General features: G+C 41.4%; 1 protein-coding gene and 1 long non-coding RNA gene across 5 annotated transcripts in view; one reads left to right on the top strand and one right to left on the bottom strand.

Annotated features, from left to right (window-relative positions):
* Positions 1 to 11292, top strand: part of ugp2b (UDP-glucose pyrophosphorylase 2b) — a 29847-nt gene extending 18555 nt beyond the window's left edge. For both annotated transcript variants that reach the window (XM_037123828.1, XM_037123827.1), the window contains exons 5-10: positions 985 to 1118; positions 3176 to 3473; positions 3649 to 3846; positions 7533 to 7775; positions 8122 to 8226; positions 9325 to 11292. In XM_037123828.1, the coding sequence (XP_036979723.1) occupies positions 985 to 1118; positions 3176 to 3473; positions 3649 to 3846; positions 7533 to 7775; positions 8122 to 8226; positions 9325 to 9432 (1086 nt within the window). In that variant the 3' untranslated portion in view covers positions 9433 to 11292. The remainder of the gene's footprint in view (positions 1 to 984; positions 1119 to 3175; positions 3474 to 3648; positions 3847 to 7532; positions 7776 to 8121; positions 8227 to 9324) is intronic.
* A 990-nt stretch (positions 11293 to 12282) lies between these two features.
* LOC119033548 lies at positions 12283 to 15610 on the bottom strand. Of its 3 annotated transcripts, none has more exons than XR_005079277.1 (5): positions 15475 to 15610; positions 14125 to 15388; positions 13515 to 13881; positions 12486 to 12519; positions 12283 to 12399 (listed from the first exon to the last, which is right to left on the bottom strand). It is a non-coding gene; the product is annotated as an uncharacterized LOC119033548 (long non-coding RNA). The 3 variants fall into 3 exon arrangements; XR_005079276.1 differs by having other exon boundaries at positions 14069 to 15388; positions 15475 to 15609; XR_005079275.1 differs by having other exon boundaries at positions 13515 to 15388; positions 15475 to 15609.
* Between the last annotated feature and the right edge of the window lie 290 nt (positions 15611 to 15900).

Genomic DNA, 15900 nt, shown 5'->3' with positions numbered 1-15900 from the left:
TTTTATGTTGTGACAGCACTGGTCTGGTTAGGGCTCGGCTCAAAAAACACTTAGGTAGTGTTGAGAATATGTATGGTGTTTTAAACTATTACACTTAAATATGTCCACAGCGCACGGTGCTGCGTCTTTAGCACGTCATTATTTGCTTACAAAGTTCAAGGAAGTTTGCTCACCTTCGTCGTCATTGTCATCCGTCATATCAGCCTCTCCACACACCCAGTGTCAACATAAAACAAAGCAAGTTATCATTTAATCTTCTTCCAGTTAGTGTTCCATTATATTTTGTTCTGCGGGAGTGTGTCAACATCCTGAAGATGTATTACAGTTCTACAGAAAGGCATTTGGAAGATGTACATAGTCACACACTTGTTTAACTACTGCAAATAAAAGTTCAGTGTTCAGTTACATGGTGGGGATGTTCCGGCCAACACACATCCTGGATCTTTGATTGCAGAAAGACGTCTGAGTTTAGACGTTTGGGAGTCTAATCATCATCGACTCGTTATTAACTTCCTCACGTCAGCGTCTCCCAACTGAGTCAGATCCTATTCTCGTCTTCCTCCTCCGCTCACTTTAATTTTCTCTTATCTTGGTAAAATAAAATAAAAGACAATGCTTCGCTCTCTCCCCAGGTATTCTGTTCATTCTGATCACACAATCAAGTCACAGAAATATTGTCACGACACAATCTCCTGGGCTGTCGTTCTCATTAGTATTCATTACGTTCATTATTCATACTGGAACTCGAAGGTATTTTGTTGTTGCATGTCGTGAAAGTCTCTGTAGTGTTGGCTAAGGTCACTCCATTTATAAAACCACCTGCTGTACCTGCCTCTGAGAGTTGCGTTTAAGGACAGACTCTTAAACAGATGATCAGACTGTTTTATATCATTTATATTCTGTTGATACGAAACAAAACAATCTCTAATCATCTTTAATGTATGCACACAATGTATGTGTGTGTTTTTTTTTTATGTCTTGCAGCACCTTAACAAGACTTACAACACAGACGTGCCCCTGGTGCTCATGAACTCCTTCAACACGGACGAAGACACGAAGAAGATCCTGCAGAAATATACACACCACCGCGTCAAGATACACACCTTCAACCAGAGCAGGTAGGGGGACATACTAACTAAACAGTTACAACAACAAATACTGGGACACATACTGTGCTAGACAACAATCAGCATCAGTATTGGCAGATATGTCGGGCAGTTTAAAGTTAGCAGTATTGAGCTGAGACATATTGACGGAACTCAGCTTCGGGTCTGTGTTCACTGTCGGAGTAGCCGGTGGACGATCTAATGCAGAAACAGCTGCATCAAGACAGGAAATGCTGTTTAATGTATGGAGAGGCCATTAATATTTAATCTCTCGTCTCTAATTTGTCAGTCAGGTGGAAGCTGACTGTTACTTTACTATCAGCCTTGAATTATTTAGTGCACTCGTATGTTACGTGTGCCAGAAGGAGTGCAGTACAAAGCAGTTTTGGATGGCGGCGGCGGTGGTCAGGAGCTGTTATCAGCACAGAGGAAGTGGTTGAACGGTTGGAATGTCAATCAAAACAAGAACAAAGAGACGTGTGTGTTTAAGGTTGTGATTGTTATTCATGAAAGGAATATTGAATTAAAGAGTAAAAAAAAAAAAAATATCCCTTGCCTTTTAACTGTAAACTCAGTGTGTGATATGATTTGATAGACTGACATTAAAAATAAATCCCAGTGATAATCAGTTGATTTTTCCGTGTACCTCAGAAAGAATAACTGTTCCTTCCTTCTCAGGCAGAAATGTTGGATCCAGGACAGGAAAAACACTTTTTGTGGACGTTACAAAATGTTCAGAGTCTTTGGTCTGAGATGACAAAAAAAAGTCTGAGCTCATATAAAAGCCGCTCATCTGAAACATATTTCCAGAACGGACGGCTGGAATTTAAGCCTCCGTGCTTCCACCGTGCAGCTCCTCTCACCTGACCGGCTCATCCGCACTCTGAAATATCCTCAAACTGCCAAAAACACAGCCAGCTCCCACTCAGTGCGGTTCCTCTCGACGAGGTTTGTTAACGCGGCCTGACGCAGATCCCTCTTAGAAAAGCCTTTGATCAGTTTAATGCAGAAAGCGATGATGTCTCGGACTCTTTGGCTCGTTGCTTCATCTGCCTTCTTACTTGAAAACTTGACTTGGTGACGATGTTGTTTGAAGTCCTGCGGTGATACGAAAGGAAGAAATTCTCATTGCTCCTGGCGTGCTACTTTATTTTTAAGGTTTTAACTCAGATCCGGAGCTTAAAGATTTGTTTTCTCTTTGTGCCGTTTATCTACTTAACATGGACAGTCTGAGATTCACAGCTCTGCAGTGGGTGACTGAGATGAGTGAGTTATTTTTTAGTCACAATCAAGAGAAGAAACCTGATATGCACCACAAGAACAGTTTCAAAACTAAACGAGACCTAAATGTGAAATTTAAAGAACAGACCTGGCAGGAAACCGAAACTTAGGAAGCAGGCAGGGACAAATCTGAGAAGTACACCAGTACAACAATACAAAAACTTAACTAAGTGCGCACCAATGAAGCGCTGAAAACACAAGAAGCAAACACAGATGAGACAAATGGAGCAAAACAGACAAACAGCTGAAAACTGAAAAGACACTGATTAGATAATCAATTGCATAAACAGGAAGAAAATCATGACACATGAGGGTGAAACCTCCAAAATAAAACAGGAAATGACTGAACTGAAACCTAAATCCCAGACAAGGAGTTACTTTAAAAAAAAAAAAACTTCAGAAGCTTCAGAAGTTGGTGGAGAACAAAACCAGAGCTAAAAGAACTATCGTTTATCAGTTCGCTAGAATTCAACTCTAGATAAATGTTGCTCAGTTTGCCTACATACTGCCCACTACAGATGCCGAAGGTGGTATAATGTTAATGTTGTGTTTACAGCTTGTTGCACTGCCCCCTAGTGGCTGTGAAATAAATAGATTTAGGTTTGACATGTGGGTTTAGTCGTCTCTGGAGCTGAATTACAGTCAGCTCAACGACTTCACACTGTTATACTCCAATTCAAACTATCAACATGTTAACGGTTGATGTACTCTAAGCTAAAAGCATGACACTGAGTTTTCATCAAGCGAATTCTTCCTGATCGTATTATACTTCCTGTACTTTTGTCCAGGTACCCTCGTATCAACAAAGAGTCCCTCCTCCCCGTGTCCACACACCTCAGCATGAACGGTCAAAGTGCAGAAGGCTGGTACCCTCCTGGACACGGGGACATTTACGCCAGCTTCTACAACTCGGGCCTGTTGGACCAGCTGATCGAGCAGGGCAAGGAGTACATCTTCGTGTCCAACATCGACAACCTGGGAGCCACCGTCGACCTCCACATCCTGCACCACCTGGTCAGCCAGCCCAACGGCAAGCGGTGCGAGTTCATCATGGAGGTGACGGATAAGACGCGCGCAGACGTCAAGGTATGTGGAGGAGGACTTCTTTTTGCAAGCATCTGAGGTTCTAGTCTCGTTTTATAGATCAGTTTCTACAGAATTATGTAGTTTTCTTTGTGATAATGAAACCAAAACAATCATTTCTTTAAAACTACAAGTTATTTTAAAAATTCTCCATTATCTCCTATTCTCTGATTTTCAGGGTGGCACGTTGATCCAGTACGACGGGAAACTGCGTCTCCTGGAGATCGCCCAGGTCCCCAAGGACCACGTAGACGAGTTCAAATCAGTTTCAAAGTTCAAGATCTTCAACACCAACAACCTCTGGATCTCTCTGGCTGCCATCAAGAGGCTGCAGGAGCAGAAGGCAATGGACCTGGAGATCATAGTCAACCCCAAGGTGAGTGAGGAGCTCAGCAGAAAGTACCGTCATGGGGAAAAACCTCAGCCTGTACACTCCTGTTATCATGACAGACAGCAGAAGCTGCACAGTGTCACAAATATGCCCGTAAATAAAGGATTTCCTCCTAAATTAAATGTAAAGATTTGCATGAAAAATTTCATAACTCAATAAATCTGAGCACACAGCTATTTTAAGATTTGTACTTCGAGGGGATATCATAGTCTCTGATGTCCATAATGAGTACACGTCTATTAATCCTCTCTGAAATCACAGAAGAAAGGAGCTCTTTTGAACTCCAGAACTCGCCTGAGAATCATCACATTTTTATGTTTTCTTGAGCATCAAAGTAATCTAGTGATAGCTGCGTGTGAAGACATGCTGCACGAAAGAGGCTGCTTTCCAAAAGTATAAACAAATACAGGCTAAAAAATCCGAACTTACCCACAGCTAACTTACTGACTCCATGGCAACAGTATACTTACTTGTTTACGTACACTGATTAAGAGCAAACAGGATGTGTCGAGTTGTTGTCTCGGTTTGCTCCGTGTCTAGTACCTCAGTCCCGTTGGCACATTTCTGAGCTCTAATCTTGTTATTTCTCTTCATTCCCTTCCAATATACTATGAAGCACATCAGAGTGAAATGACTCATAAACGTCCTCGTAATAATCCTTTGTTGGATCATCCGTGTACGAGCCTGCAGCCTTGAGGGGGCCAATTCAAAGAAGAGCCGCACCAGGATGTCTGCAACTGATGCCGAGAATGAAACAGTTCACTTCAGATAACCTGCCAGAGTAAAATAAATCATCTGTCAGGATTTAAACACGTCCGTCCTGTCACGTTACAAAACAGAGCTGTGAATACCAGAGCAGAGGGATATCAGCGCCGCTCTCCTCTGCAGAGACCACCGCCTCTGAATAAATCATGCCTTGCTAAAAAGAAACCCGAGCATCCAGGAGGAGACCCATATTTCAGAGCCTCTCTGTGTTTCTGTCGTCCTGAGCGGCTCGATTTTCTTTTTGTTGTCACGTGAGGTTCCTGCACACAAAGGAGGGAAAAGGAGCCTCAGACTGATCCAGTTTTCTGGTCACATCTCTGGTGGCTCAGCTGGCCTACTTGGACTCCAGTTAAAGCTGTTTGTGTTTAGAGGAATAGCGTTTGTGTGTAAGAGAGACAAAGACGAGTAACTGAACCCAAGTTCAACTTTATTATCAGCTGGAAGGGTGTTTAGTAGTGTTGTTGATCAGGTGCATATCTTGACATTTAGTGCAAAGTCTACATATTGTGATATGAATATGTTGAAACCTGGGTATTGCAGTTGAATTTTGCTGTTAGCGGACTGCAGAGGAGCGATTTCCCAACCAGTTGAAATTTTGTGTTTATCCTGATTGTTCATATGAAGCATTTTAACTCTGTTTTGACTTTTAAAATGCTTGTAATCACAATATTGGGCTCTGTGTAAACGCAGCTGCGCTTAATCAAATTTTGTCTCTCTCCTTTTTTTTTTTTTTTTTTTACTCTGATGAGGATTACAGTGATTTGCTCGAGCATCGTGTCTCAGGCTCCGTGTTTTCCCTGCACGTGTTTATCCCGCGTTGCCCTCCGAAGCTCTCGGTGACGGAGCGATGCTGTTAAAAGCACTGCAGCAAACAAATGTGACTTGATGTGACTTGATGTTATTTTGGTTGTACTCACACTGTGTTGCTCCTCCACCCCTGTGGAGAAGCACCGCCTCAGGGTGTGCAAAATCTGCAACCGGCGTAATAAATTCACTGCCTCGTTCCTGATTATTGCTTTTCTCGGCCTATAGATGTGATTTTCCAGCCCCTGGCTACAGAGTCACACACCGTGACATAGCGGGTGTTATGTAACTGCTGATAACCGTGCAGAGCAGTGTGGCTTTACATAAGTGTGTGGTCCCATCTAGGTAAGAGTGCAGCACTGAACCTGCACAGTTAGAAACACCCGGTCTGCAGCCCTGCACATGTTAAAACGGTGCACTCGAGGTTCTGAGAGGCTCTTAAGATAAAAGCTGAATGTTGCGTAACTCCTTATAGTTATATCTGAGACCCAGATCATTATATTAGTACATGTTGTTATATCACTGTTGTCCTCTGAGACCTCTAGAGTCTAATTTTAGTTTTATGATATTCACCCCTGTAGCTTCAGGAAACACATCACCTCTTAAACTTTAAGACGAATAAGAGTCCACAGCCGCTCGAGCAGCGATATGAAGCTTTGCTGTGTGCTCACACTCTCATGTTTAGCAGTTTAATGTTTCTTATGTTCACCATCTTGGTTTATGCTGCATTCACATGCTCCTGGGATTATCCCACTTCTCCAGTTGGGAAGTCGTTCTTCCGACATGTTTGAACATGGGAGCAACATGGACGCCGAAAAGGTGTTGGTTTGCATTTTATTGCTCAGAGCGTTTAAACAAAATGTTGAAGGCTGTTTCTAGTATTTTATTGACAAGAGCAAAGGAAACAAAACAATGATCTACATGACATGAAAGTTTCTTAGTTTTAACCCAAAATTTAATTTTCTCTGACTTCCCGAGTTGCTTGAGAAAGCATTCAGCTGAATATTCCCTGTTAGCCTGCCAACATTTACTAATTAGCACTAATGGTGTGTTCAAGTGCTGTTGTAATAATTGGAAAAACATTTAGTTGGAACAACAGCAAGTCAGTGACGTTGTGGTACGCAGTTTTCCGAGTTAATGTCGACATGGTGGACGAAATAAAACACATTTGTGTTGCTGTTTCCTTTGCTCCCCCTTGTCACTCAAATACTGGAAACAGCTCTGAGCAATAAAATGCCAAACATTGTTCATGTCGCTCCCATAATTTAACTTGAAGCACGTGAACGCACCGAAGTTGGAAGAACGACTTCTGAACGTGAATGCAGCACAAACACTCGCGCTGACAGCAACAGGGGGGTGCTGCGTCGTGATTTTAGATTTAAGATGAAGTCCTGGCTAAAGTGAACCCAATCATGTACCCGTCACACATCAATGCACAGTCCCTGTCAGATACACAAATAAATGAAACTGTTTTGCAGGTATTTTTGTAACGATTAAGATTCTGACGTTGAAGTCTGTGACTCACTCATTCAAGGACCACGAGTGTGCAGATTTTAATTGCAGTCCTTCAGACAGTACTTGAAATATTTCAGTCAGGTGTGAAGTGGTGAACAGACAGAAAGATTTTGAGACTTTAAAGCAGAAACTTCCTTCTGATGCAGCTGAAAACTGGATGTCCTGGATGTCTGGCAGCTTTAACCACACGAGTGGACGGATATTTGTGTTCACAGTGAATCACAGATGATAAACTGTTTGGAAGTTGCTGCAGCGTTCACTGCTGTAAAGCAGAATGCACAAGATTTACAATTCAAGTTGTCTAACAACAAGATTTAGCCTTTTCTTCTAAAATGATTTAAATGTTTAATTTGGAAGCTGACCTCAATATTCAACTGGATGTTTGCAGACGGATGGTGTGTGTTTGTTTGGTTTCTTGTGGTTCATCACTGCTGCAAGAGAGACCAGTATCTTCCTTCCTCCAGAAATCTCAAACACTTCCTGTTCTGTTTGCTGCTGAAGAGCGAGCAGATAAAAACGTGTGAAAGAATCAGTTACTTTTCCACAACGACCCAACATGTCTCCTCTCCCTTCTTTTGGTTTATCAGACGCTTGACGGCGGTCAGAACGTCATCCAGCTGGAGACGGCGGTCGGCGCCGCCATCAAATGCTTCGACAACGCTCTGGGCATCAACGTGCCTCGGAGCCGCTTCCTGCCAGTAAAGACCACGTCGGACCTGCTGCTGGTCATGTCCAACCTGTACAGCCTGGACGCCGGCTCGCTCACCATGAGCCCCAAGAGAGAGTTCCCGACAACGCCGCACGTCAAACTGGGCAGCTCCTTCACCAAGGTATTCATAAAAAAACACAAAGAGCTTGGGAGTCGTTTTTCTGTTGCTGCCTCGCTTCCTCCCTTCATCGTTTGCTTTCACTGTGAAGTCTCTAAATTACCACATTTCCCTCTAAATCCAACTGATTTCCCATTTGGTCCAATTTTGTGGCACAGTGATTTTGTTATGGCAGTTATCTGAAACTGGGGTAAATATTTTCATGATGCTAAATTGTTAAACTTCTCTGGCCTCAAAAGTTAATCTCCCAGATGTCAGCGTGATGTTAGTTGGTATTGCTGAAGTAATTGGGATCTTTGGGGTTTTTAGTGTTTCTTAAGATCTTCCTCTGGCGTCCGTCTGTTTCCAGGTTCAGGAGTACTTGATCCGCTTCGAGAGCATCCCCGACATGCTGGAGCTCGACCACCTCACAGTGTCTGGAGACGTCACCTTTGGGAAGAACGTTTCACTGAAGGTAAACATCTTCTCTCAGATGAAGTTTTACTGGAAATAAGATGAGAAAAAAACACTTCCATGATTTATTCCGGTGCCCACACATGCTGGAGACACTGCAGGAAGTAAAAAGGCCACAAACCACCAAAGATGTCCGACCTGCAGCTGTTTTTAGTGTCAGTATTTGGTGTGTGAAGAGTCATTCAGGACACACGTTCATCTTTAAAAGGTTAAAAACAGAAAAGGTTTTCAATTATTCAATCAACTTTGTTTACTTGAAATAAACACTACTGTGTTTTTAAATTTTTTAAAGGGGTTAAAAGAAAGAAATGACGATAAGAATGATGAAGATGTTGTATAGAATGAACTGAAAAGGCTGTAAACATGAGAGTGAGAGAGCTGTGTGTTCAGCTTCTAACAGAATATCTGAGGTTTGAAGTTTGTGCTTTTTAGACATCTGCTGTGTTTTTACTGTTTCGTCACGTTTGCCTTCAGTTTTTAGAAGTCGTGTTAAATTACTGCTGGTGAAGATGTTTCCAACACTTCATGATAAATGAATATATAAAGGATAAAGGATCAGTAGGAACACAAATGTGTTTTATGACTGAATTAACGGACCTGTATTAGTGGCGATCCTTAAATGACACTGCAGGGTGTCATCAGTTAACGACATGATGTGATGGGAGAACAAATCTGCCCTGCTGAGTCAGGACATTGTTTGGAAAAGCCCTATTACACAATTTTTAGCTTCATATCACAATCACTAATGTCAAAACCATCAATAATGATCAATCATTTCTATAGATGTCACTTTGATTATCAGCTCTGCCCTCCTGCTCTCTGCTAACGCTGCAGATTTGTCTCCTTTTTGTTTCATCTTCGGTTTGTAACGACTCTTTCAGAGCAGCCGCACAACAAAATGACTCAACAAGGACGAAACAAGGAGAGCTCAGCAGCTCCCAGCGTCAGACTCTTTGAAAGTCACTGTCCCTGCTGGCAGGTGGCCCTCGCTGATTTATTGCTTTAATTAAAATCCTGGTTTGAAAATGTCTTCCTGCCTCTCTCTCTCTGTCTGTGACCGACACAAACTAAACTCATCGCTCTCCCTCCGTCCTCGCAGGGCACCGTCATCATCATCGCCAACCACGGAGACCGGATTGATATTCCAGCCGGCTCCATGCTGGAGAACAAAATCGTATCTGGCAACCTCCGCATCATGGACCACTAGCGCCTTGTTTTTTCAATACACACACACACACACACACACACACACACACTCCCTCATCATGTGACCCAGTTGGCTTTATCCCAGTCATGTGACCTGTTTGTCATGTTTACCCGACACCAACAGATTGTGGAGGGAAGTTGCCTGGAGGCTGTGTGTGATTGCATGTGCAGTGCTCCTCTGCAGCCCATGGTTGGGATTTACTGCCCTCTACAGGCCTTTTATGGTATGATATAAACATTTAATAGTATTAATAAGGAGCTCCTTATATGACCTGTAGTCATGTTAGAGAGACAAAGACAAATCAGATTTTATTTTTATTCTTTTATTAACTGTAGTGAGTTTGACTGTTCGTAGGCCAGAAAATTAAACCTGCCAAAGTAATCTTAAATGAACAGAGGATGATATTAACGGGGAAACTAACAGGACATTAGATTGATTTTGTCCTCACTGTGCTCTTACGGCACTGCTAATGCAATCACATGGTGCACTTACATAGAGAGGAGAGGTCACGCTGTCTGAAGTTATGGAAGAGTTTAAAACTATTTATTTCAAGCACACCTCAGTGTGGTTCCACACATCTGCTGAGACAGGATGTGATCATGGACGCAGGAAGTCTGTTGGGGACTCGATCTGTGTAATGATGTCATTGAAACTGGTGCACGATGTTAATTTGAATAAGCAAATTATCAAACACAAACACAGTACCGCAAGAAGATGAAGAGGGAGAGAAACTCCCCAGACTCCATTATAAAATCGCTCAGTTTTATTCGGCGTTACGTTTGGAAAGACTGCAGAAACTTTGTGAACTGCTGCCTGCGACAAATTCTTAATTATTTGTGCCTTCTTGTTAATTCGGCATATATCATCCATTAAGATTGTCTTTCTTTGTGTATGAAAGAGAGTGTACATTTGTTCCAGTGATGTGCATGTTTAATCATATAGAGCAGGGAAAGTGAAACGTGCTTGAGACACTAACAATCCTCAAAAATTGCACCGTTTTAATGAATTAGTCTTGTAGTGCCCTCTTCTCCTGTCAAGCTCAACAGCAACCAGCTGGAGAATTGATGCCAGAAGTGGATGGAAAAAAGTGATACAGCAAGTTTTCTTTGTAAAACTTGACTGGCGTCTGTCTGCTAGGCTGAAATACGCTGTAAAGTGAAAAGTGCTGAGAAATAAATTGTGAACTGTCTTCCAGAGCCTTGACACCGTGACTTCCACACAGTAGATGGTAGGTTTATTAACACCTCCAGTGTCCAGGCGGAAGGAGTTTGTGCCCTGGAGGAGAAACTAATCCAGCTGAAGCCTGAACCGCCTCCGTCTGTGTCTCTGCCTGTTCGGTGCCCTTATTTCATGACATTCCTGGATAAATGATTAATATCCAGGCACGATCACGTCATGAAATTGTATGTAACAATTTAAATGATATCATTTTAAAGTAAAGGCCTTTATTTGTCATGTAGAAGATGAAAATATCAACAACAACATGGTGCATTGTTGTTTTTTTTTAGTTTTTATGCAGTTTGTTTTCTCATATTTTGACCTTAATGTAAACGTGTGAACCTTCCTGCCTCAAATCATCCAGTCTGTCCCGTCGCCTCTGTCCATCCCTTCATTCAGCATTATGTCCTCTCACGCAGCCGGACAGGAGGTGCAACACACACACATACACACACACTCCCATTCAGACGTTTTTAAAAACATGTTCACCGAGTTTCAGTGTGAGAATACTTGAGATGGGTCCGACTCGTGCGGACCGGAAGCCCCGAAAGCAATAAGTGTTGATCTGTGACGGCGACGAGGTCTCAGCCCAGCCCAGCTCTGCCTCCTCAGAGCTGAATAAAGTGCAATATGATACCATGATGATGTGTCGCCTGTTGTGTCTGTTCACCCTGCAAATACGCTGTGTATCCTACAATATAAGTGTTTATTTAATTATAGAAACAGATTTAGGTTTAAGAAAATGTAAACATCTCAGACAACACGTTTAGAAGTGAGATTTGTGTTTTATTTAGAACAATATTCCAGGTTTTACAAGAGAAGAACACTTGATGATGAACAAGGTTTTCAGTAACGTGGTTCTCCAGCAGCTGTGAATGAACGGGACATTAATTCAGGAACAATCTGTTTGGCAGTGAACGGACGTTTTTCCTGTTTGAATCGTGCCGTGAACGCACCACACATGATGACCGTCAATTTAAAAGATAATTTTAAACTCCAGAAAGCTGCTTTGTCACTAGATTTATTGGGATTAAATGCTTCTTTGTGTTGGTGATGTTGAAGTGGAAGCATATTGAGTTGATGATTTAGTTCACTGAGCAGTTTTACACAAAACTAATTGATATTTTGGTTTAATTTGTATCTTTGCGGGATGTTAACCTTAAATTCTTTAAATTGACAAACACCATACGTGCAAGTTGTGGCACAATTCAAGTGGGATCACAAATTATTTGTCTCTTGCTTTTGTAGGAATTTTGACAAAATAAGCTGCCATGTGGCAAATCAGAGGGGGCGGGACTTCAACTCTACTTAGATTCTGAGGCTCCGCCCCTTCCAGGAAGTAGCGAGACAGGTAGAGGAAGTGTTACACAACTGAAACTACAGACTCTTCAGTTCTTTTGAAGATGTTTGGCTGTGAGACTGATGTGGCTATTGAGTCTAAATTATAACCCCCTGAAAAATGTATTTTCCTCACAGACTGAACTAACATTAAACTCTGAACAGTCCCTGATTATAACCCACAATAACATTTCACTTAACTTCAGTATTTTTCCCATCTTATCAGTAAGGAAACACCTCCAGCAACACAACATAGTTTCCTAATAAGCTACAATAATAATTTGGGCTTCTCACACATTTTTTGGGGTTTTTTTTTGTTTTTTCTTGTTTTTTTTTGCAGCAGACTTCGATGAAAGCGATCGCGCAGCAGACTTATTCATCTGGAATCTTCTTAAAATCCTCCACCAGGTCCTAAACATTCAATAACAACGTCAGTCTGAGAAGAAAACAGTAAATGTTTGGAAGGGAAGCAGAGTATAAAATGTCATCCAACCTACCTGGGATCCTGGTCTCAGTTTAAGATGCGTGCACCTGCAAGAAACAAGACAGGTGACAGGACAGTTTAGAGTCTGAACTCAAATATTAGATTTCTTTAAGACTAGAGGAACGTTTGTTTCTTGAACACTGGACCAGCTGCTGTATTTCCATTTCTCAGTCAGATAAAAGTCATCAACTGAAACTAAACATTAAAATTTAACACCAACTACAAATCACAAACAATGAAAAACATGTTTTTTCAGTAAAGGTTTGTTTTTGTTTTTTTTAAACATTATCTTGAGCAGAATTACTGCATCACCTCAAGATAAAAGTTGTTTTTTCCCCCCCCGCCAGTGTCAACAGGTTAACTTATCTCATTATCTCGAGAAATCAAGCTTCGGTGTTGTCGTAAATCGACTTAATTTTTCTCGGTTTGGAACAAAAGATTTCAAAGTTTAAAAAGTCACCAGGAGTCCTCGAGGCTGAGGGCAGTAGAACTTTATTTGCCGGCCAACAAAGCACGAGATCAGAAACAGATAAAATCTGTGAAAACACAAAAAAACTGTTTGTGTCTTCTCAGGCTTCATGACCTCAACCAATCCCTGTTCTTCTTTATTTCTGTTGACACGGCTATTTTCCTATGGAGAATCCCTGTTCCTCCTTCTGCACCTGCACATACACAAGTTACTCTTCACCTCACTTTGTTGTTTTTTTTTAAAAAACAGGTGCTTTCCTTCTTCCTACATCACTGGCTCTTAGAAACTTTGGCCTCCAGGCTTTTTGAGACCTCAGTCCCCTTCTTGATAAGTCTCATTGTGTCTGATCGCTCCTGGCACTGCATCCTAAGCTGTAAGCCATAATCATCAAAATTATAACAAATACAGGCTTGAAATATCTCAGTTTGCACAAAATGAGTCTATATAATATATTAGTTTCACCTTTTTAAGTTGAATTACTAAAGTAAATTTAATTTTTCTAGTTTCACATCATCACATTACAGCAGCTGTAGTCCTGACGACGCTGTTTTAACTTGAAGATTTTATACTTACGATCCTTCTCTGCGGCTCATTTTTTGTTTTTCACCGACACGTGGACGGTCTGCCTCTTCTCCACTGTCGTGACTCTCAGAGTTTCGTTCTGAACAGTCGTGGTAGTTTGTCTGGAGGAAGCTCGACCAGACACAGAATAATCACCGACAGTTTCCTTAATGTTGGTCGTTTTAGTCTCCTGTGTGACCCGAACATCACCGACTGTCCCTTTATGGGATTTGCTGATTTGGTTTGAGGAACTTGCCATCTTCAAAAACGCAGCTCGAAGAACAAGAAAGTGCGTCAAAGTGTCTGATCTGTCAGTTTTATACAGGCCTCGGATGCTGCACACTCCCACTTAACGTGCTGAAACGTGCTGTAGGTGAAACTGAAAGAAAGACGCAGATTAATTCTCTTCTTCTTCTTCAGTAATTCATTGAAGAATGTGGAAAGTCTCCTTCTTCCTGCCTCTTTCCAGCAGTCCTGACTCAGATTTTAGAAAAATAAAATAAAATGTACATTATATACGTCTTTTTTTTTCTATAAAAAACTACAAAACTACAAAAAAAAATGACCCAAAAAGTAGCTGAAATGCTTGACGCAGCACAAACTATGAATGTAGTTTAACTACCAGCAAGTTACAGGAAATTTAACGACATGTAAAGTCTCCCAAACACCGATGACGAGGTCTCAGCCAGCTCTGCCTCCTCACAGCTGAATAAAGTTTAATATGACACCATGATGATGTGTCGCCTGTTGTGTCTCTTCACCCTGCAGATATGTTGTGTATCCTACAGAATAAGTGTTTATCCAATTAAAGAAATAGAATCAGGTTTATGACAGTTTCCTCTCAGGTGTCAGTGAGCTGAGAGTAAAATCTGATCAATTCTGTCTCATTTCAACAATGTTCTCTAATGCAGCATCGTCTTTGCCTCATTAAGGTGATCAACACGTAACGTACGGTGGCCTTGAGGGTCAAAACAAGAAAAAAGCCCCACAACGTTTAACATCTCAGACAACACATTTAGAAGTGAGTTTTGTGTTTTATTTAGAACAATATTCCAGGTTTTACAAGAGAAGAACACTTGATGATGAACAAGGTTTTCAGTAACGTGGTTCTCCAGCAGCTGAGAATGAGCGGGACATTATTTCAGGAACAATCTGTTTGGCAGTGAACGGACGTTTTTCCTGTTTGAATCGTGCCGTGAACGCACCACACATGATGATTGTCAATTTAAAAGATAATTTTAAACTCAGGAAAGCAGTTTGTTACTAGATTTATTGGGGTTTTCACCTTTTATAAATGCTTTTCTCTTTGTGATTGTGATTGTGTTGGCGACGGCGACCGAGCAGTTTTACACAAAACTAAAATGGTATTTTGGTTTAATTTGTATCTTTGCGGGACATAAACCTTAAATTCTTTAAATTGACAAACACCATATATGTGTAAATTGTGGAACAATTCAAGCAGCATCAAAAAATAATGTCTCTGCCACTGTAGGAATTTTTGATGACATTAGGTTGTTATGACATGTGGCAAATCAGAAGGGGCGGGGCTTCAACTCTGTTGTTTCTGAGGCTCCGCCCATCCAGGAAGTAGAGAGACAGGTAGAGGAAGCTCCAACACTGACACTACAGACTCTCCAGTTCATTTGACATCTTGGGAGACATGTTTGCTTTCCTGCCGAGCTTCAGAGAAGTTTCAGTAAGTTTCATGTTATCAGTAAAGAACCAACTTCACAAACAGCAACACAACATAGTTTCCTAATACGCTACAATAATAATTTGGGCTTTTCACACATTTTTTAGGGGGTTTTTTTGCAGCAGACTTCGATGAAAGTGATCGGGCAGCAGACTTTTTCATCTGGAATCTTCTTAAAATCCTCCACCAGGTCCTAAACATTCAATAACAACGTCAGTCTGAGAAGAAAACAGTAAATGTTTGGAAGTGAAGGAGAGTAGAAAATGTCATCCAACCTACCTGATCCATCAGAGCCGCCCGCTCTCAGGTTAAGATTTGTCCACCTGGAAGGACTAAACTACCAAACTGAGAATGAAGTGGTTTAAATTGTGTCCATGAGTCACAAGGCTGGAAACACATCACTGCTGCAGTAACAGTCTGATAATGTCACATTACAAACGTCAGTCACAGGAGTTAAACCTTCTTTTGTTGCACCAACTGTAAGAATTTGATTTTCAGATTCTCACTCTTCACAGTGAAGGTGGACGTATTTCCTGGATACCGAACTCAAAGATGATGCCAGGTAAAAAGAAAGAACGCGTTCTGATCAGTTTTTAAAGAAATAATAATTGCAACATGATTCATGATTAATACATTCCTCCTTTACAATTTAAATTTTCACTATAAATCTCATTATAGATCTCAAATCTCAGTGATCTGGACAAT

The sequence above is a fragment of the Acanthopagrus latus genome, chromosome 15 (genome assembly GCF_904848185.1).
Source record: "Acanthopagrus latus isolate v.2019 chromosome 15, fAcaLat1.1, whole genome shotgun sequence".
Classification (NCBI taxonomy): Eukaryota; Metazoa; Chordata; class Actinopteri; order Spariformes; family Sparidae; genus Acanthopagrus; species Acanthopagrus latus.
Note: the sequence above shows the minus strand (reverse complement) of the source record. Positions and strands in the feature narration are given on the sequence as shown.